We start from the raw sequence: 23,033 nt of genomic DNA, 5'->3' as shown, positions 1-23,033 counted from the left end.
AACTATGCTTCTATTTCTTTAGACTTTGATCAGTGTTTTATGAGCATTATCCTATTATATTATTCTTTTTTGTGTGTGTGTGTGTGGTTTTTTTTTTTTGGCCGGGGCTGGGTTTGAACCTGCCACCTCTGGCATATGGGACCGGCGCCCTACTCCTTGAGCCACAGGTGCCGCCCTATTATATTATTCTTAATCATTATTAATGACTTTATGATTTTCTTCCATGCGGAATGGACCGTAAGATATTTACTCAATCTTTGTTTATGATGTTTCTGATTTTTTTGTCCTTTTAAATAGCAAGGGATTGGCTTGGCGCCCGTAGCTCAGTGGTTAGGGTGCCGGCCACTTACACCTGGGCTAGCGGGTTTGAACCCGGCCGGGCCCTGCTAAAAACAATGACAACTACAACCAAAAAATAGCCGGGCATCGTGGCAGGCTTGGTAGACCCAGCTACTTGGGGGGCTGAGGGAAGAGAATTGCTTAAGCCCAAGAGTTTGAGGCTGCTGTGAGCTATGACGCCACGGTACTCTACCGAGGGTGACATAGTGAGACTCTGTCTCAAAAAATAGAATAGGAATAGAATAGAATAAAAAAATAAGGGATTGACATCTTGGATGCCTTTTTTTCAGAACTAGAAATGCAAGTGCTGTGTCAAGGGGTCTGCATTTTATGCACTGTACCAGATTTCTCTTCAGAAAGAGTTATACCAATTGATCCTTTCAGTAGCAACTTCTATCCACTGGCACCAACTCTTATTATTATTATTATTATTATTATTATTATTAATTTTCTAGAAACTTCAGCGATTTGATGGTTTGTTGAAACTTTGTTATCGACACCCCCATTTTTTATGATTAAGGACACTAACACCTGTCTCGGGTTTCTTTCTCTATTGTGGTTTACCTCTCCCTGTCTGTGTTTTTCATCATTTTTAAGTTGAAATGTTTTTCTTTTTTCTCATTGATTTAAAGGAATTTCTTTCATTTAAGTCAGCGTTTTTCAGCCTTTTTTATCTCATGGCCCACTTGAACCTACAGTTAAACTTCCATAGCACACTTACATTATGTTGATCCAAAAAAAAAAAAGAGAGAGAGAGAGAGAAAAGAATATATTTAGCTTTGAACTTCTTTTGAAAATAATTTAATTAATGATCTTTATAACTTTTCACAATTGTCATGGCACACTGGTTGAAAATCCCTGATTCACGGTGCGTTGGACGTAAGCGTGACAGTTGGTGGAGGTTGACTCACCGTGTGTTGGACTAAGTGTGACAGTTGGTGGAGGTTGATTCACGGTGCGTTGGACTAAGTGTGACAGTTGGTGGAGGTTGACTCACGGTGCATTGGACGTAAGCGTGACAGTTGGTGGAGGTTGACTCACGGTGCGTTGGACGTAAGCGTGACAGTTGGTGGAGGTTGACTCACGGTGCGTTGGACTAAGCGTGACAGTTGGTGGAGGTTGACTCACGGTGCGTTGGATTAAGCATGACAGTTGGTGGAGGTTGACTCACTGTGCATTGGACTAAGCGTGACAGTTGGTAGAGGTTGACTCACGGTGCGTTGCACTAAGCGTGACAGTTGGTGGAGGTTGACTCACGGTGCGTTGGACTAAGCGTGACAGTTGGTGGAGGTTGACTCACGGTGCATTGGACGTAAGCGTGACAGTTGGTGGAGGTTGACTCACGGTGCGTTGGACGTAAGCGTGACAGTTGGTGGAGGTTGACTCACTGTGCATTGGACTAAGCGTGACAGTTGGTGGAGGTTGACTCACGGTGCGTTGGACTAAGCGTGACAGTTGGTGGAGGTTGACTCACGGTGCGTTGGATTAAGCATGACAGTTGGTGGAGGTTGACTCACTGTGCATTGGACTAAGCGTGACAGTTGGTAGAGGTTGACTCACGGTGCATTGCACTAAGCGTGACAGTTGGTGGAGGTTGACTCACGGTGCGTTGGACTAAGCGTGACAGTTGGTGGAGGTTGACTCACGGTGCGTTGGATGTAAGCGTGACAGTTGGTGGAGGTTGACTCACGGTGCGTTGGACTAAGCGTGACAGTTGGTGGAAGTTGGCTCACGGTGCGTTGGACGTAAGCGTGACAGTTGGTGGAGGTTGACTCACAGTGCGTTGGACTAAGCGTGACAGTTGGTGGAGGTTGACTCATGGTGCGTTGGACTAAGCGTGACAGTTGGTGGAAGTTGGCTCACGGTGCGTTGGACGTAAGCGTGACAGTTGGTGGAGGTTGACTCACAGTGCGTTGGACTAAGCGTGACAGTTGGTGGAAGTTGGCTCACGGTGCGTTGGACGTAAGCGTGACAGTTGGTGGAGGTTGACTCACAGTGCGTTGGACTAAGCGTGACAGTTGGAGGTTGACTCATGGTGCGTTGGACTAAGCGTGACAGTTGGTGGAGGTCTTCGTGTGTTCTGAATACTGTGTTGCAGATACTTTCTCTTTTTTTTTTTTTTTTCTTTTTTTGTAGAGACAGAGTCTCACTTTATGGCCCTGGGTAGAGTGCCGTGGCGTCACACGGCTCACAGCAACCTCCAACTCCTGGGCTTAAGCGATTCTCTTGCCTCAGCCTCCCGAGTAGCTGGGACTACAGGCGCCCACCACAACGCCCGGCTATTTGCAGATACTTTCTCACAGTTGTTTTTCTCACTTGTCATTTAATGTTGTTCATGCTGTTTTTTGGCCACATTTTTAATGTTTTCATTTAGTCAAATTAATATTCTGCTTCATTAAGGCTCTACTTTTTGTGCCTTGTTTAATGCATAAACATGTGTCTCATGGACTTGTACAAACCTGTTGAAAAATACATTTAAAACAGTGTAAATAAGAAAAGCCAAGACAATTTTGAAAAAAAAATCATAAAAAGGTTGGAAGGATTTACCCTGTCAGGTACCAAGCCATGTTAAGCTTATATAGTACACGAGATAAAAATTCATCGAGTGGACACAGGAAGAGCAAAGATGCACCTACCAGATGCAAGACGTGGGTTACAGGTTGAGCATCGAAATCCCAAACCCTTCAGCACTGACACAGATTTCAGAGTTTCGGATTGGGAATGTTCAACCAGTATAATGGAAATATTCCAAAATCTGAAAAAAATCCTCAGTTTGAAACACTTCTTTCTGGTTCCCAAGAACTTCAGCCAAGGGGTATTCAACCTGTATGAAGTTTTAATAATTTAAAAAATGTGATATTGGAGGGCTGAGCACAGTGACTCACGCCTGGAATCCCAGCACTGGGAGGCCAAGGTAAGCGGATCACCTGAGCTCAGGACTTCGAGACTGGCCTGAGCTAGAGGGAGACCCTGTCTCTAAAAAATAGCAGGCATTTTGTCAGGTACCTGTAGTCCTAGCTACTCAGGAAGCTGAGGCAAGAGAATCACTTTGAGCCCAAGAGTTTGAGGTTGCTGTGATCTGTGACGCCATGGCCCTCTACTGGGGATGAAAAGTGAGACTCTGTCTCAAAAAACAAAAACAAAACACACACACACATATATACATGATATTAGTCCAGTGATGGAAAAATAGATCATTGGAAAAAAAAAATAGAAAGTCCAGAAACAGAGTCTTGCTTTATAGGCACTTGGCCTGAATAGATGTGGTCATCTGTCAAATCAGTGGACCTAGAGCCCGTTGTTAAATATAATGTATTGGATAGTTAGCCTTGCTGTGGGAAGAAAATTAAGTTCCCCCACTTTATAAAGCACATAAAATGAGTTCTATCTAGATTAAGGAGTTAAACACAAACTTTATAATTATTAAAAGGAAACATAGGAAGATTTTGATCTTGGAAAAGGGAACATGATCTTTTTTCAAAAGTGTATTTTCTTTTAGTTCTTTTATGTTTTTATTTTTGGATTTTATATTTTAGTCCTTTGAAAATTGTTTGGGGTAAAGCTCTATGTTTATTTCCCCAGAGTTGTCAATATTCTTAGCACCATTTATTGAATAATTTATTCTTTGTTCCTATTTTAAAGGGATAGTTTTTTCTCAACCAAGCCAGGAAAAAAATGACAGTTCATCTTGTGATGTCGTGTCTGTTATTATGGGTTCTTGGTCTGTTTTTAGACTTTACTGCCTTAACATAATACTGCTTTAATTATTCTACTTTGATGATATTTTTTAGTACATAGAACCTCTTGTGAAGAAAAGAAATTTGGTGGGTTTTTCAATATTCTTTGCTCATTTTAAGCCTTAACAGCAGTGTAAAACCTTTGAATTAAAAATATTTTTTGGATGCCCATGGAAGGAAATAACAAAGAAAAGAAACTGATCTACAACTCTTATGGACAGGAGAGATCAACTTTGTATTCTTTTCCTAAATTTCAGAATTGGTATCAGACAGACCGTATTGATACATAACGTTTTAATACCTATTGTAAAGGTACTTAAGAACAGACCTCCAACCAGAATACTGTCTTTATCCCATGAAAAATTTATATCAATATGTAGATTACCAACCCCACTGAAAGCCAATACATTATTTAAGTTGCAAGCTATTGTGGAATTTGAGATACTAAGTTCAGGTTACTTTAAAAACCAAAGCATGATCTCTGTTTCTCAGGCGACTTTTTAAAGCCTTTATTCTGCCTGAGGAGGCAGACCAGATGGCGACAAGGGGTCTTTATAACAGACTAGGTTACTCCATGTATGGAGGTTGGGGAAACTCATCTTCTGTTTGAAAAACTCTTCAGTTGAGTGCATGAATAGTGGGAACATAGAAACTTATAGAGAAATGTTCTCCGGTTATTATACTAAAATTATTATTAACCATAACATTGTCTCAGGAAGCACCAATGTGGGTGACCAGCTTCCCACTGGACAGCTGTCGGTGGTGCCTTGGCGACGGACCGGGGTGAAATATACCAACAATGAGGCCTATTTTGATGTGATTGAAGAGATCGATGCCATTATTGATAAGTCAGGTAGGTGCGTTTAATTTGTTCTCAAAATTATGAAAAATAAAGGCCCCTTTATGTAATGCTTGCTGGTATCCGAATTATCCTCCGTTCCAGAGCCTTCACATTAGTGCCCATTAGTGTCAGGAGCGTCAGCGAGTACTGGGGAGGGGGTTCAATGTTGTGATGTAGACCAGTGTCTGCCTCACAGTCTTAATTGTTTTTTAGACATCACCCTCTTGAATAAAAAAGAGAAGTAACAGGGCGGTGCCTGTGGCTCAAAGGAGTAGGGCACCGGCCCCATATACCAGAGGTGCTGGGTTCAAACCCAGCCCAGGCCAAAAACTGCAAAAAAGAAAGAAAGAAGTAACAAACTAATCTCATTGATTGGATTTCCTTTTTTTGAGACAAGAGTCTCACCTTTGTCATCCTGGGTAGAGTGTCGTGGTGTCATAACTCAACCTCAAACTCTTGGGCTCAAGAGATCCTATTGCCTCAGTCTTCTAAGTAGCTGGGACTACAGGTGCCCGCCACAACACCTGATTTTTTTTTTTTTTTTTTTGAAGACGGACTTTCACTCAGGCTGGTCTCAAACTCATAAGCTCAAACAATCCACCAGTCTCGGCCTCCCATAGTGCTAGGATTACAGGTGTGAGCCACCACGCCCAGCCTTTCTAGAGTGTTTGACTCCCAATTCTGATGACAGAACTAAAGTTGTAATCACTAAATTTCAGAGAGCCTTTTTTTTCTATCCTGAATTAGGTAAACATGACTAGAAGTCCTAGAACTTGGGAAATTGTACAAGCCCAGCACGGGGCAGCACACTCCTATAGTCCCAGCTGCTCAGAAGGCTGAGGCAGGAGGATCACTGGAGCCCAAAGTTGAAGGCTGCAGTGAGGTATTATTGTACCTGTGAATAGCCACTGCACCCCAGCCTGGGCACATCGCAAGATCCCATCTCTAATATGGACTTACTCATTCAACAAATGTTTATTGAGAACTCACGTTGAAGCACAGTGCTGGATAATGGGCATCTGATGATGAATGAGATACAGTCTGAGCCCCAGAAAGCTGAAGGTCTAGTGAGAGAAGGGGAAAGGTCCAGAGGTGGAGTGCTGGGAGTTACCTCCCCGCTGCCTGTCCTAAGCAGAGAGTACGGAGGGGAGAGTGTGTCTGCTTCATCACTAGGGCGGATAGAAATGTGACTTGCATGGCTTTGGGAGCAAAATGTGGGCAAACACTCTAAAATGAGTGAAATAATTGTCAAGAAATAAAGTAGGTAAGAGTGACGGGATTGAGAGGCATAAAAGAGAAAAGTAAGTGGTGAGGCTTTAAAACGAAGCAGGCATAGGAGCTTTTCACGTCACCCCAGACTAGAAATAACCCAAGGGTCCAAGTGTCCACAGCAGTAGGAAGGCTAAATGAATTTTGATGTGGTTGAATAGCAGGATCTTCTACAGTCAGGAGCAGGTGGACTACGGGGACCCCCAGCAAGGTGAAGGAATCTTGCAACACTGAGCCATGAAGTCAGATCCCTAAGATTATATACAACATTATGTTCACATGAAGGTTGAAAACAGGTGCAGTTTAATCCAAGGAAAAGGTTGAAGTCCAGAATTTGGGGGATGCAGATGAGTTGAGATGGGCAAGAGGGAGCGAACTGGGGTACTGCCAAGGCCCCACGTGTGCAGCGGCTGGTGCTTGCATAGACCTGTGCAGGTTTAACAATTCACCATGCTGTGCAGTTGAGAGTTTTTGCATTTGACTGTTTAACCTCAGTGGAAAAGTTGGAAAGAAAGAAAATAGAAAGATTGTGAAGGGTCTTGCGTATCATTTTAAGGGGGCAATCGGGAGTGACGGAAGCGTTTTAAGTTGGGGAGTAACTGATTAAGTCTATAGTCGGGGGTGGCACTGCCCATCCTTTTTGGCACCAGGGACGGGTTTCATGGGAGACAGTTTTTCCACAGAGTGGGGCAGAGATAGGTTCAGGATGATTCAAACATGTTACATTTACTTTACTGTGCACTTTTTTCTATTATTATTACACTGTAATATATAATGAAATAGTTATAAAACTCACATAATATGCATGCAGCTTACTTGTCACTTCCTCACTGATAGGGTTTTGATATGAGTCTGCAAGCAACGCCTTTATCCTGGTCTCTGTGCAGGCAAACCTCTCTGCTCATGATTATCTGTATTTGAGCCTCTCTGCACCTCGGGTCACCAGGGTTAGATTCCCATAGGGGAACAGCCTAGACCTCGCGCATGCAGTTTGCAGCAGTGTTTGTGCTCCTGTGAGAATCTAATGTCGCTGCTGTTCTGACAGGAGGCGGAGCTCGGGCAGTGAGAGACTATCCCAGGGGAGAGTCTCTCAGGCAGGAGCAAGGCCGAACATGACAAGGGAGCAGGAAATAATCTGCCATCCAACACCAGAGCCTGCGGAGTAGGTGACATGACCCAGGGGGCATGTGCAGAGAGAGAGAGAGACATTCAGCCTGGCGAGTAGGTGACATGACCCAGGGGGCACGTGCAGAAAGAGAGAGAGACATTCAGCCTGGAGAGTAGGTGACATGACCCGGGGGCACGTGCAGAGAGAGACATTCAGCCTGACGAGTAGGTGACATGACCCAGGGGCACGTGCAGAGAGAGAGAGAGACATTTAGCCTGGGGAGTAGGTGACATGACCCAGGGGCACGTGCAGAGAGAGAGAGAGACATTCAGCCTGGGGAGTAGGTGACATGACCCAGGGGGCACGTGCAGAGAGAGAGAGAGACATTTAGCCTGGGGAGTAGGTGACATGACCCAGGGGGCACGTGCAGAGAGAGAGAGAGACATTCAGCCTGGGGAGTAGGTGACATGACCCGGGGGCACGTGCAGAGAGAGACATTCAGCCTGGCGAGTAGGTGACATGACCCGGGGGCACGTGCAGAGAGAGAGAGAGACATTTAGCCTGGGGAGTAGGTGACATGACCCAGGGGGCACGTGCAGAGAGAGAGAGAGACATTCAGCCTGGGGAGTAGGTGACATGACCCGGGGGCACGTGCAGAGAGAGACATTCAGCCTGGCGAGTAGGTGACATGACCCGGGGGCACGTGCAGAGAGAGAGAGATGTTCAGGACTGTGAGAAAGCTTCTAGGGGAGGTGCAGAGAAGGAGAAACCGCAGAAGGCACTGAGGAGGAAGAGCTGGGAAGTAGGAGATGGGAAGAGATGTGACAAGGAAAATATACTGCAGAGGGGTCGTGCTGGACAGAGACCAGGAGTGTCTGTTTGATTAGCAGCAGAGCTCGTGGGTGCCCTTAGGGAGAACAGTTGCTGATAGGAAATTTTCTGAACATCAGTTAAGATGATGATGCCCTGTTTAATTCTGATAGTAGACTGAAAACTGCTTTAGGCTAATAACTGATCATTCATCTTTTATCCCCATGGCCTCCTCCTAGTCTTTCCTACTTGATATGCAGTTGATAAGTGTCTGGAAGGATGGGGACATGGGTGTATAAACAAATTGGATAGCTACACAGAAGGAAGGAAGGGAGGTCCACAGGGACAGTTGGTGACCTCTGCTGTCCCCTCGCCTCTTGTCCTGCCTCAGGCTCCACCGTCACTGCTGAGATCCAGGGTGTGATCGATGCCTGCGTCAAGCTGACCGGGATGCCAGACCTCACACTTTCCTTCATGGTAAATCCTGGACCGGAGATTGAGTTCTGGGGATGAGACGGTGGTGAGAGTGGAACAGAACAAGAACAACAACGGGGATGGCTATGAAACTTACATCAGGCTTAAATTTCTTACAAGCAGCTATAGAATTTCTCTCTGTGTGTATTTTAGTAAAAACAGCATCTAAATCACATTCATGACAGAATGCGGATGTTTAACCCCTGCTTCTTGCTCTTCCGTGCCGGTCACTGCAGAACCCCAGGCTGCTGGATGACGTCAGCTTCCACCCGTGTGTCCGTTTCAAGCGCTGGGAGTCTGAGCGCATCCTGTCCTTTATCCCCCCGGACGGCAACTTCCGCCTGCTGTCCTACCACGTCAGCGCGCAGAAGTAAGCGGCACCCGGCACAGGGCAGAATCCGTGTCTGTGTGGAGATGGGCTCTGTAGTGATTAGGAACTCAGGCTCTAGAGTTACCTGGGTTCAAATTCCAGCTTCTATAGTTACTAACTGGGCAACTTTGGCTCAGTGGCTATTGCTGTTTTTCCATCTGTGAGTTGAAAATCTTAAAAGTACCTTGTTACAAGGGTTGCATGAGAGAATCTAGTGCTTAACATAAATAAGTGCTCATTAATTTGCTGTCGTTTTTGTTATAGGTGCTATGCCTAAACAAGAACATTTCTCAGATTCAAATCTGAGCATACCTGTATTAATACCCTAACCCAAAAGAAGCATTAAATTATACTTTGAAAAAGCATAAAACGCAATGATTTTTGGGTCTTGAACATTCTCGTTAATTTGGGGGTAAAGGCTTTAGAAACAGTATTGTGTGGCAGAGCTGTGTAGATTGGGGGGAGCCAGGAGACCTCAGAGTCACCAGAAGCCTCCTGTGTGATTTGGGATAAATCATTTAGGAAAATGTCTGAGTCAAAATAATCTGCGGTTAAAGCATCTGGAATCCAACTTCCTGGACTTCCCTGACTTATCCTTATCAAGTAGAAAGACATCTGTCTCCATAAGATCAGTATCCACGTCACACTTCTGAAGTAGCATCTGCTGCCGTGCTGCTTCCTTCTACGTGGGTTGAATGAGACAAGGGTTAAACCAGTAGAAGGCGATCGGCCTGGTGTCCTCCGTAGATGGAGGGGACAGTCGCTGCTCCGGGGTTCCTCTGTGACTTCTGGGAGTCGTTTTCCTCTCCTGTCACATCATGGCTTCCTCCCCCACCTCAGAGGGTTTTTGTGAGGACCAGATGAGGTCAGAGGAAAGCAGGCCCAGGAAATCACGAAAGGCCCCTGAGGTACAAACGGTGACTTGTCACATGTTAAAACATAGAGATGTGGTGGCTCTTTATTTCTGCCCCTTTCTCAGAGTGAGCTTTGTGTGTTCTTTGATTTTGTTTATGTCACTCAGAAAGTCAGTAGAAGATCAATGTATGTAACAGACAGTATCTTGGCTTTTCACTGAGGAAAAATTAGATTACTGAGGGGTTTTTGTCTGCTCTCATTGTTTAAGGTGAAGGGTAAGGACAAAGGTAAGGCAGAAGAAGCTGCCGACAGGGCAGAAAAGCACGACATGAAAGGAAGAGGCGTGGCCATTTTCCCTGTGTGTTGATGGAATGGGCTTTTTGTCTCTCTTTTCTAGTCTGGTTGCAATTCCCGTGTACGTCAAACACAGCATCAGTTTCCGGGACAGCAGTTCCCTGGGACGCTTTGAGATTACAGTGGGCCCCAAGCAGACCATGGGGAAGGCCATTGAGGGCGTGACGGTCGCCAGCCAGATGCCCAGAGGCGTCCTGAACATGAGCCTCACCCCGTCTCAGGGGACACACACGTTTGACCCAGTCACGAAGGTGAGGGACGAGCAGGACCTCGTGAGTTGCCAGTGAGTCTCTGGTGTTACCCGGAAGCAACTCTGCAGGGCACTCCACGTGGGAGGCTGACCAAAGGGACTTAGTTTTCTCCTTTGAGGTAACTTAGGGTGACAAGTTGGCTTCTCTACTGAAAATCACTCATTATAGGGTGGCAGCTTATAATATTGTGAACAGATGCCCGAGGTTAGAGCTCAACCACTTGAAATGAATAAAAATTCACTGTAATGAATTTTTTATTCGAATGACCACTTCTTCATCTTATCTTTTTTGAAGATGCTGTCTTGGGATGTAGGAAAAATAAATCCTCAAAAGCTACCAAGTTTGAAGGGGACCATGAGTCTTCAGGCTGGAGCTTCCAAACCAGATGAAAACCCCACAATTAATCTGCAGTTTAAGATCCAGCAGCTGGCCATTTCTGGTGAGTGATCAGGGCTCAAATGGCTTTGAAGGGAATAGAAATGGCTTTTCCCTATAAGGAACAGAAGTCAGAAAGGCTTCCTATTCACAAGGTGTGGTTTCACTGCCTGATTGTAATCTTCTGTAAAATCTTTTCCACACATTTCCGGGGAGAGTTTATAGTCCCTACTTTGAAATTGGTGCAAGTGACCAAAAGTGTCAAGACAAAAATGAGAAGGAAACCATATCAGTAGAAAAAAAGTGTGCACAGCCCGTGGTGGGGTCTCGGGATGGTTCAGTTGGGGCTCCCAAGGTTTTCTGTGCGAGAATGCACATTCCCAGGTGTAACCCAAAAGAATAGTTTCTACGCCTTTCTCTCAATGTCAGAAGACTTCTGTGTGTGCCTTTATTGTCATTTTGGAACCACAGGGCCTGTCCAGCTCTGCTCCCTGTCATCTGCACAGTGACAGGACGGTGGCAGGATGCTACCGCGGAGCAGGCACTTCTGGGCCAGGCACCATGTCGAGCCCTTTTCATGTGTTTTCTTATTTGATCCTTAGAACAGCCCTATTAGGTAGAAAGATGGCTTTAGCTTTATATGAAGTTCCCATTTTTCTTTACTTATCCAATTTAAGTGATTATAATTCATTCCATTTGTAAGCTCTTTGTCTTAACCACTAAATAAACTACAAAGCTGGTTTTTCAGTCTCTCGGGGTTCCATGTACTGTATGTGGAGCAGTGTACAGTGAAGCGGAGGCAGAGCTGCTCCACGAGCTCCTCTCCACTTTCCGATAGAGAAACCCTGACTGGCCACTGAGGGCGAGCCACATACACTCCCTCACACCCGACGAGCCCGCGAGGTCACTATCGTATGACAAAGGCTTTGCTGCAGTTCATCTTCCTTCCTGTGTACTTTCCATTTGCCTTCCTGGGTATATCTTTTATGGATATGGACATAGCTGGGTTTTGCTTTTTAAGTTAGCCTGAAGATGATTCTGAATAGAGAAATCCTCAGCCCAGGTTCCACTCACAAATCATTCTTCACAAGATGGCTGACTGAAGCCAGGCTCCCGTCCAGAAGGAGAGTTAAAGGACAGAAATTTAACAAGTAACCTGGTGGATTTGAGCTGCACCAAGACAGAAGGTTGAAGAACGCACATCAACCCCGCTGAGGTGAGCTGCGACCCCAAGGATACAAACAAAAGGTACAAAATCCATCACCAAGCAGACGGGAGTCCCCTCCCCTGTGAGAACAGCTCGGAGTGCCCCACAAACAAACAAGCAGAGTTCAAAGGTCCTCCCACTACACTCCATGGGAGAGACCCGCTAAAAACTGGACCTACCTCCCCTACTAGGGTGCCACAGCATTCTCCTGCCAGGCATAAAACTGTATATATTCTCTACCTGCAACTCTGAGCTCCCAGAACTCCCCTCCACTCTCACTCTGAGGTCTGGAGGCCTGTACCCCAGGAGTCCAGATTCTTGGGTGATTTCTCGAGGGGTGTGGACAGGGCCTAAACTGCAGGTGGTCAGTACTAACTCTGGGGCACGGGAGTGAGGAGAGGACGGTCGGCTGAGAGGGAACCACACTGGAGCAGCGGTGCCCTGAGGCACAGAGCAGCAGCCGTCTTTTAGCAACAATAGGGCTCACTCCCGGATATTCTGAAGCCACACCCCCTTTCTCCCTGGGCAACCAGAGGAGGCCGGGCATCTACTCAGATGGCAACCACCACGGAACAGATCTGGGACAGAAACGCAGGCCCTGTGAGTAAAGGGTTTGCTTGAGGCGGTACTGGCCTGGGTGGAGTGCGGGGACTAGAAATGCATGCGCAGAGCCAGGAAGTTCCCAGGGCAGGGCTGACCCAGAGGACCACTTCACTGAGCCTAAGATGCACCTGGCCCTCAGGGGATCGTCAGCCTATAGACAAAAGAAGACAGGAGGCTAGAACTGATAGGTAACCGAATACAAACCTGCAGGAGCAAAAACAGGGCCTGAGGCGCAGACTCTGGGAACTCAAAACAGCTTCTCTTCTGCAGGGGAATTTAGCAGGGACAGAAACAAATTCCCGCAAAGTTGTTCTGTTCTGTCCTGTTCTGTCAGTGATATCAATCAGGGGTGGGGCTGGAACTGAGTGAACACCCCCCAGCCTCCATCAAACACCCGAGGTTGTCAGACCTCACCTCCCCCGCAAGATAGAGGCAGAGCACAGCGGCCTGGCTCAGCAGAAATAGATTTCCTTGTGATTCAGGCACGTGCAAACCCCTGGAGTATCTGTTCAGTAGAGGCAACTGGGTCAAAGCCCTGTGGGACTATCAGTGACTGGGTGTGACAGAGGTGCAAGGTGGGGAAGGAGGCATCAAGCTTCTCAGACTGATCTGTTTGCTGGGTGGGTCCTCCTGACTCCACAGAGCACTGGAACAAGCCATATCAGAGCAGTCACCAGACCCCTGCGATCCAGTTCCCAGAGACCTTTTAAACTCTTCCCACCTGAGACAGGTGCTGACTGAGACAATTGATTTGGACCTTTTGAACTCAGCCAATCGCCTGAGGACTATTCAGGTGGTGCCCTGGGTGTGTGGTTGTAGGAAGGTTTGATTTTCCTTTTCCAATTTTTGCCTGTGGGGGGGCGGGACGACTTAATTGCCGGTATTTCTCCACAGCTGAGACTTCAACCCAGAGTAACTGTTTCACTAGAGGGTTGAACAGAGACCAGCTGAAAACAAGACAGAACCACTTAGCCCCACCACACCAAGCAGGTCCCCAGTTTCTCAGGCCATAGCACTGTATGAATCCTCGACAAAGCTCCAGGGGGAAAATCAAACCGTGTAAAACAATCATGGGGCGGAATCAGTGGAGAAACTCTGGTAGCATGAATAACCAGAATAGATCAACCCCCCCCAAGGAAAGATATGGCAGATGTAACTGAAGATCCCATTCATAAACGGCTGGCCGAGATGTCAGAAATCGAATTCAGAATTTGGATTGGAAACAAGATTAATAAATTAGAGGAAAATTTGGAATTACAAATTCGAGCAGCAATTCAAAAGTTGGAATTAGAAATTCGAGGAGAAATTCAAAAGTTGTCTCAAGAATTTAACGAATTTAAAGACAAAACCACCAAAGATTTTGATGCACTGAAGCAAGAATTTGCAGCCCTCAAAGATCCAAAAAGTACAGTAGAATCCCTCAGTTAACAGAGTGGAGTAAGCAGAAGAAAGGATTTCTGACATTGAAGACAAAGCCTTTGAACGCTCCCAAATTCTCAAAGAGGAAGAGAAATGGAGAGCAAAAATGGATCATTCTCTCAGAGAGCTCGGGGATAATTCGAAGAAGGCTAATATCCACCTCATTGGAATCCCTGAAAGTGATGAAGTGGCCTTGGTAGGCACAGAGGCCCTTCTCCATGAAATTATGAAAGAGAATTTTCCAGACATGCCAAGAGATTCTGAAATTCAGATACCAGACAGTTTCAGAACCCCAGCACAACTCAATCCCAATGATATCATCCTCCAGGATATCATAATTAACTTCATTAAAGTTAATATGAAGGAGAAAATTCTCAAAGCAGCCAGATGTAAGAAAGCCATTACCTACAAAGGGAAGAATATTAGAATGACTGCAGATCTCTCTGCTGAAACTTTTCAAGCCAGAAGAGGCTGGTCATCGACTTTTAATCTCCTAAAGCAAAATAACTTTCAACCTCGGATCCTGTATCCAGCTAAACTGAGTTTCATTTATGATGGAGAAATTAAATACTTTAATGACATTCATACGTTGAAGAAATTTGCCGTAACCAAACCAGCTCTTCAGGACATTCTCAGACCTATCCTCCATAATGACCAGCCCAATCCTCTACCACAAAAGTAAACTCACTCAGAAACTTTTGATCAAACTCCAACTTCCACAGTGGCGAAAGGATTAAAAATGTCCACTGGACTTTCAAAAAACTTGATACCCAAAATTTTACCAGACTTATCAATATTCTCCATTACTGTGAATGGCTTAAATTGTCCTCTAAAGAGGCACAGGTTAGCTGACTGGATACAAAAACTCAGACCAGATATTTGCTGCATACAAGAGTCACATCTTACCTTAAAAGACAAATATAGACTCAGGGTGAAAGGATGGTCATCCATATTTCAGGCAAATGGTAATCAGGAAAAAGCAGGTGTTGAAGTTTTATTTGCAGATACAGAAGGCTTTAAACCAGCAAAAGTAAGGAAGGATAAGAATGGTCACTTCATATTTGTTAAGGGTAATACTCAATATGATGAGATTTCAATTATTAATATCTATGCACCCAACCAGAATGCACCTCAATTTATAAGAGAAATTCTAACAGACATGAGCAACTTGATTTCCTCCAGCTCCATAATAGTTGGAGATTTCAACACTCCTTTGGCAGTGTTGGATTGATCCTCCAATAAGAAGCTGAGCAAAGAAATTTTAGATTTAAACCTAACCATCAAACATTTGGATTTAGCAGACATCTACAGAACATTTCATACCAATAAAACTGAATACACATACTTCTTAACAGCCCACAGAACATACTCCAAAATCAATCACATCTTAGGTCACAAGTCTAACCTCAGTAAATTTAAAGGAATAGAAATTATTCCTTGCATCTTTTCGGACCACCATGGAATAAAAGTTGAGCTCAGTAACAACAGGAATCTGCATACTCATACAAAAACATGGAAATTAAATAACCTTATGCTGAATTATAGCTGGGTCAGAGATGAGATTAAGAAGGAAATTGCCAAATTTTTGGAACAAAACGACAATGAAGACACGAATTATCAGAACCTCTGAGATACCACAAAGGCAGTCCTAAGAGGAAAATTTATAGCACTGCAAGCCTTCCTCAAGAGAACGGTAAGAGAGGAAGTTAACAACTTAATGGGACATCTCAAGCAACTGGAAAAGGAAGAACATTCCAACCCCAAACCCAGTAGAAGAAAAGAAATAACCAAAATTAGAGCACAATTAAATGAAATTGAAAACAAAAGAATTATACAACAGATCAATAAATCAAAAAGTTGGTTTTTTGAAAAGGTTAATAAAATAGATAAACCTTTGGCTAATCTAACCAGGAAAAAAAGAGTAAAATCTCTAATCTCATCAATCAAACGACAAAGACGAAATAACAACAGACTCCTCAGAAATTCAAAAACTCCTTAATGAATATTACAAGAAATTTTATTCTCAGAAATATGAAAATCTGAAGGAAATTGACCAATACTTGGAAGCATGTCACCTTCCAAGACTTAGCCAGAATCAAGTTCTGAAATAGCATCAACCATACAAAAACTCCCTAAAAAGAAAAGCCTGGGACCAGATGGCTTCACTAAACCTTTAAAGAGGAACTAGTACCTATATTACTCAACCTGTTCCAAAATGTAGAAAAAGAGGGAAGACTACCCAATTCATTCTATGAAGCAAACATCACCCTGATCCCCAAACCAGGAAAAGACCCAACAAGAGAAGAAAATTATAGACCAATCTCACTAACGAATATAGATGCAAAAATATTCAACAAGATCCTAACAAATAGAATCCAGCAACACATCAAATAAATTATACATCATGACCAAGTCGGTTTTATCCCAGGGTCTCAAGGGATGGTTCAATATACGTAAATCTATAAGTATAATTCAGCACATAAACAAATTAAAAAACAAAGATCATATGTTTCTCTCAATTGACGCAGAAAAAGCTTTTGATAATATCCAGCATCCCTTCATGATCAGAACACTTAAGAAAATTGGTATAAAAGGGACATTTCTTAAACTGATAGAGGCCATCTACAGCAAACCCACAGCCAATATCATATTGAATGGAGTTAAATTGGAATCATTTCCACTCAGATCAGGAACCAGACAAGGGGCGGCGCCTGTGGCTCAAGGAGTAGGGCGCTGGTCCCATATGCCGGAGGTGGTGGGGTCAAACCCAGCCCCAGCCAAAAAAAAAAGGAACCAGACAAGGCTGCCCATTGCTTTTTAACATTGTAATGGAAGTTTTAGCCACCGCAATTAGGGAAGAAAAGGCAATCAAGGGTATCCATATAGGGTCAGAAGAGATCAAACTTTCGCTCTTCGCAGATGATATAATTGTATATCTCGAAAACACCAGGGATTCTACTACAAAACTCTTAGAATTGATCAAGGAATACAGCAGCATCTCATGTTACAAAATCAACATTCATAAATCGGTAGCCTTTATATATACCAACAATAGTCAAGCTGAAAAAACAGTTAAGGACTCTATTCCATTCACAGTAGTGCCAAAGAAGATGAAATATTTGGGAGTTTATTTAACAAAGGACATGAAAGATCTCTATAAAGAGAAGTATGAAACTCTAAGAAAAGAAATAGCTGAAAATGTTAACAAATGGAAAAACATACCATGCTCATGGCTGGGAAGAATCAACATTGTTAAAATGTCCATACTACCCAAAGCAATATACAATTTTAATGCAATCCCTAGTAAAGCTCCACTTTAAAGATCTTGAAAAAAATAATACTTCATTGTATATGGAATCAGAAAAAACCTGAAATAGCCAAGACATTACTCAGAAATAAAAACAAAGCAGGAGGAATCACGCTACTGGACCTCATACTATACTATAAATTGATAGTGATCAAAACAGCATGGTACTGGCACAAAAACAGAGAAGTAGATGTCTGGAACAGAATAGAGAACCAAGAGATGAATCCAGCTACTTACCGTTATTTGATCTTTGACAAGCCAATTAAAAACATTCAGTGGGGAAAAGATTCCCTATTTAACAAATGGTGCTGGGTGAACTGGTTGGTAACCTGTAGAAGATTAAAAGTGGACCCACACCTTTCACCATTAACTAAGATAGACTCTCACTGGATTAAAGATTTAAACTTAAGACATGAAACTATAAAAATACTAGAAGAGAGTGCAGGGAAAACTCTTGAAGAAATCGGTCTGGCGAGTATTTTATGAGGAGGACCCCCCGGGCAATTGAAGCAGCTTCAAAAATACATTACTGGGACCTTATCAAACTAAAAAACTTCTGCACAGCCAAGAACACAGTAAGTAAAGCAAGCAAACAGCCCTCAGAATAGGAGAAGATATTTGTAGGTATGTCTCCGACAAAGGTTTAATAATCGGAATCCACAGAGAAATCAAACCTATAAGCAAGAAAAGAACAAGTGATCCCATCGCAGGCTGGGCAAGGGACTTGAAGAGAAACTTCTCTGAAGAAGACAGGCACACGGCCTACAGACATATGAAAAAATGTTCATCATCTTTAATCATCAGAGAAATGCAAATCAAAACTACTTTGAGATATCATCTAACTCCAGTAAGATTAGCCCATATCACAAAATCCCAAGACCAGAGATGTTGGTGTGGATGTGGAGAAAAGGGAACACTTCTACACTGCTGGTGGGAATGCAAATTAATACATTCCTTTTGGAAAGGTATTTGGAGAACACTTAGAGGTCTAAAAATAGATCTGCCATTCAATCCTATAATTCCTCTACTAGGTATATATCCAGAAGACCAAAAATCACATCATAACAAAGATATTTGTACCAGAATGTTTATTGCAGCCCAATTCATAATTGCTAAGTCATGGAAAAAGCCCAAGTGCCCATCGATCCACGAATGGATTAATAAATTGTGGTATATGTACACCATGGAATATTATGCAGCCTTAAAGAAAGATGGAGACTTTACCTCTTTCATGTTTGCATGGATGGAGCTAAAACATATTCTTCTTAGCAAAGTATCTCAAGAATGGAAGAAAAAGTATTCAATGTACTCAGTCCTACTATGATACTAATTTATGGCTTTCACATGAAATATGTAACCCAGTTATAACCTAAGAATAAGGGGAAGGGGGAAAGAGAGGGGAGAGAGGTATGAGGATGGGCAGAGGGAGGGGGATTGGTGGGATTACACCTACGGTGCATCTTACAAGGGTACATGTAAAATTAGTAAATGTAGAATACAAATGTCTTAACACAATAACTAAGAAAATGCCAGGAAGGCTATGTTAACCAGTGTGATGAAAATATGTTAAATGGTCTATAAAACCAGTGTATGGTGCCCCATGATTGCGTTAATGTACACAGCTATGATTTAATTAAAAAATAAAAAAATAAACTACAAAGCTCTATGCAATATAAAAAACTTCTGCTTAATTCAGTGAGAAAACTTAAGAACATTCATTTGTTAATTCATTACTTTTCATTTATCTAGAATTTATTATTAATTTGTATATTTTGTTACTAATTCACTAATTCAGCCCAATAACTTGAGAACACCACACAGTGGTCCCGTTTCTCCTTATCTTTGTTTTAAGTCTGCACGTCACTTTCTGCACGTCCACTTCAGGGGCGAGTCTTCTCATAGGAAAGCTTTCTGGTTGGAGCCATTTTTTGCTGTGTTTGTCCTGAGAATGGAGAATCTACCAGCTCTGAATAAATGCTCCCTTGTCACCACGATCTCTGTGTTTGGAATGAATGGGAACAGTTACGCTGCCTGCTTCTTTTAAATAATGCATCTCATTTTTCTTCCCTCCCCTCCAGGCCTCAAAGTGAATCGTCTGGATATGTATGGAGAAAAGTACAAACCCTTTAAGGGCATAAAATACATGACCAAAGCTGGGAGATTCCAAGTGCGAACCTGAAGGGAGAGTTCTTCAGAAGGACAGTCATGAACACTTTCTTACTTGATTAAGAGTAAAAAATAATCAGCCTGTCCCCTAGGTCAGTCCTTTCCTGGATCTGCCCTCTCCCGTTTTTCCTTAGCCTTTGGTGCCATGGAACTGATCAGGGGAGGAAGGGGTCACCAGTGAGAACCGGACGGAACCAAAACCCAGTCAGCACAGCTCAGTTCTCAAGGAAGAGCGTGGGTGGAGGGCGGCAGCTGGGCACCAGATTTAACTATTTTTAACAGTTACCATAGAAAAACTCTAGATTTGTTGCTTGTTGGCTTTCATTATCTAAAGCCACTAAAAGACTTACTTGTTGATTTTATTTTTTCCTAAGGTAGAAAGATTAAAAGGAAGATAGATAAGGAGAAAAAAATGAATGTTAGAAAAAGACAGGTTGAAGATCTGATCTGCGAGGGATAAGGAGGAAATGGAGAGGAGCTGGGAGGAGACACTAACCGGAGACCAGCGAGAAAAGCGATCGAACGCTACACCAGGGAGGGTTGGAAAAATGCATTGAGTTGGTTTCTTTCAGATCCCTCTGCTCTTATGTAAAAAACATTTATACTTGTAGAAATGAGTCGGAGACTTAAATTCACGTCCACTATTGACGTGGAAACTGCAGCAGAGTCAGGTTTTCCCTCGAAGACTGCGACGGCATCTGACCAGTTTCCAGATACTGACTGTTGCTGCCCTTAGCGCTGGGTCTCTCGTCTTCAGTGAAAGGTGACCTGCCTTCTTCCCGGGGTGGTGCCTAAAATGCCTCTTTGCCTCACCCCCAAAAACAGTTCTACTCACTTTAGTGAATTCACAAGCCTTTTTCCTATTACCTGACCCTTCCATAGAATTTTCTGAAAAGTAGGAGAGTTTCAGAAAAGCCAATCTCATAACTCCCAGTGCAGCCAGATTTTGTGTGTCATAGTTGTAGAGCAGAGGTGGCTCGCTTGTTTCCTGCGAAGGTGGGTCGCAGCTCTCAGTGCTGGATAGTGCTGGGTCCTCAACCAGCCTGATGGAAACTCTTTCATCAGTAGCCCTAAGTGAAAAGAATGCTTACCTTTGAGGGTGTGGTTGGTGCTTGGAGCTGCTTGGTAATGTTAATTCCCATACTCTATCATGTATTTATTTGTTTTTTGAGACAGAGTCTTGCTCTGTCACCTGGGCTAGAGTGCAATGGCATCATCATAGCTCACAGCAACCTCAGAGTCTTGGGCTCAACCAATCCTTTTGCCTCAGCTCCTAAGTAGCTGGGACTATAGCCATGCACCACCACGGCTGGCTGATTTTTCTATTTTGGGTAGAGACGGGGTCTCTGGATGTTGCCCAGGATGGTCTCCAACTCCTGGCCTCAAGCAATCCTCCTGCCTTGGCCTCTCAAAGTGCAAGGACTATAAGTATGATGCCTGGCCCTGTGTGTTTATTAACAGTAGATATCTACCAGTCCCTTTTTAAGACAAAAGAAAACCCTTGCATCTTTGAATAAAATTAATGTAGGAAGGTGGGCTATGTTTGTCATGGGTGTAAATAAGCCAATTTAAGAAACAGCAACTGAAGGGATACCTCAGGCTTTCCCGGGGGCAACTTTTATTCTAGTTCAGTGTGTTGTTACTATTTAAATATTATATAAAAGAGTTTTTTAATTGTAGCTTAGGGAATGATACTGTGTTCTGCTTCGTGCATGGAGACAAAGGAAGACCTAGACTATCCAGACCTTACAAGTTTTCTCTAAAGTCCCGTTTACAAAAAATTTGTGTGAATGTTTTGCTCCTTTTCTCTGCCTACTTTGTGGACTAGTCTTTGTTGCAGAGTGACGTTGCTTTGTGATTTCCCTGTGGGACAGACTGCTGTGTACACCCAGATGTGCTTCCCACCCCCTCACCCAGAACTGGTCCTGGGCTGCCGTGGCCCCTGGGCACCTGCTGTGGCCAGGAAGCATCTCTGCTGTGCATTCCTGTGCACTTGGAATCACTTCTCCTGTGGGTTATGGAGGATTTTAAAGTTTCCCAGGTCACAGGGAACAACTGATCTTGATTTCTGAATATTTTGGAGTTTATAAGTATAGTTGTTTTATTTCCTCTGGAGAAGCTCATCCTGTTTCAAGGGAAGTAGCTGAGAAGAATTAAGATGTTCATAGAGTCGGGACCTGCAGATCTAAGTGTTACAAGGAGCCTACCCGTCACATGGCATGTACGGCAGACCTTGGTGCCGCCACCCCGCAGCAGGTGGGTCAGCCTCAGCAGGGTGGGGGCCGTCAGGCTGCTCAGTTCCGTGTGTATTTAACACGTGCAGAAGTGGCTTCTCTGTCTACACTGTAATAAAATTGAGTTTTACCGGCCCTCCGTGTCCTGAGTGTTGTTTCTAGGGCTGACGTAATACAGGGCCATGCATGCCTCACAGGAGATTGGGGAGGAGCTGATCTACTGGGAAGGGTCTTACTGCCTTGATCCCCTTCAGCCAGCGAAGAGTCACTCGGGAAGAGGGGTGTTGCTATGAACGTCATTTTTAAGGTTGTAAGAACTAAGGTCCAGATGAATCAAATTACTTTTCCCTGGGGTGTAAAATACAAAACCATTAAAGCTGCAGGTGTCTGTTCTAGTACTTTCCCTATTGTCTTGACCTGTTTCTCGGGTCGAGTAACTTAGGGATGAAATGGGGCTTTTAAGGTACTAGACATCTTTACTGTAGTAGAGGTTTCTTGGAAAACAAGGCATTGGGAGTCTGGCCAGGGAGACACCAGCATTCCAGTGTCTGCAGTAGGTGCTCACGAAGGCTTCTGTTTGCCAACTGCATTTCCTTCATCCTGCCTCTCAGCCAGCGTGCCCCGCCGCGGCCCCGGTGTGCGGGCTGCCCTGCCGCGGCCCCGCACTGCCCCGCCGCGGCCCTTGCTGTGTACCTGTTCTTTCCTCTGTGGCCAGTAGGTGGCGACCCTGTGCCATTTAGCAGTTTCTTTTTTTTTGAGACGGAACCTCACTGTCACCCTGTGTAGAGTGCTGTAACGTCATAGCTCATGACAACCTCAAACTCCTGGATTCAGGAGATCCTCCTGCCTCAGACTCCTGAGTTAGTTGGGACTACAGGTGCCACCAACACACCCTACTAATTTTTCTGTTTTTAACTGTTAGACTTTTAAACTTACAGCTCCTAAGTACTGGGGAGTGTGTGTGGGTCTTTGCCTTTTGACGTTAAAGGTAGAATGAAAAGTGGAATTAATAAATTCCAGGAAGAAGCAGCCCCACCCTGAGCTCAGGGTCCTCACCCATTAAGATGACCTGCAAAGTTACTTGGGAATCTCTCCTGTTCTGCAGGGCTATTAGCATCTATTTGTTTTATTAAGCAGTTGAGGACGATGAGGAAATCACATTTCATTCCTCCTTTACCCCCACAAGCTCCAGGTGTGTTAGCCTGGATTTCCTGACCCATCCTGCCGTCCTGGGGAGGGACCTGCTGCCCCTCAGCTGCATTTCAGGATAAATCCAGCAAACTCTGCCCTCTCCTTTGGTGGCCTCTTCTGAGA

General features: G+C 44.1%; 1 protein-coding gene across 3 annotated transcripts in view; it reads left to right on the top strand.

Annotated features, from left to right (window-relative positions):
• AP3M2 (adaptor related protein complex 3 subunit mu 2) overlaps nucleotides 1–21,854 on the top strand; it is an 81,404-nt gene extending 59,550 nt beyond the window's left edge. For all 3 annotated transcript variants that reach the window (XM_053578305.1, XM_053578306.1, XM_053578304.1), the window contains 6 exons: nucleotides 4,792–4,929; nucleotides 8,496–8,581; nucleotides 8,815–8,948; nucleotides 10,201–10,408; nucleotides 10,703–10,847; nucleotides 19,398–21,854. In XM_053578305.1, the coding sequence (XP_053434280.1) occupies nucleotides 4,792–4,929; nucleotides 8,496–8,581; nucleotides 8,815–8,948; nucleotides 10,201–10,408; nucleotides 10,703–10,847; nucleotides 19,398–19,498 (812 nt within the window). In that variant the 3' untranslated portion in view covers nucleotides 19,499–21,854. The remainder of the gene's footprint in view (nucleotides 1–4,791; nucleotides 4,930–8,495; nucleotides 8,582–8,814; nucleotides 8,949–10,200; nucleotides 10,409–10,702; nucleotides 10,848–19,397) is intronic.
• Nucleotides 21,855–23,033: the final 1,179 nt, after the last annotated feature.

This window comes from Nycticebus coucang, chromosome 24 (assembly GCF_027406575.1).
Source record: "Nycticebus coucang isolate mNycCou1 chromosome 24, mNycCou1.pri, whole genome shotgun sequence".
In the NCBI taxonomy this organism is placed as follows: domain Eukaryota; kingdom Metazoa; phylum Chordata; class Mammalia; order Primates; family Lorisidae; genus Nycticebus; species Nycticebus coucang.
The sequence above is the reverse complement of the archived record's forward strand: the minus strand, read 5'-3'. Positions and strand labels throughout refer to the sequence as shown.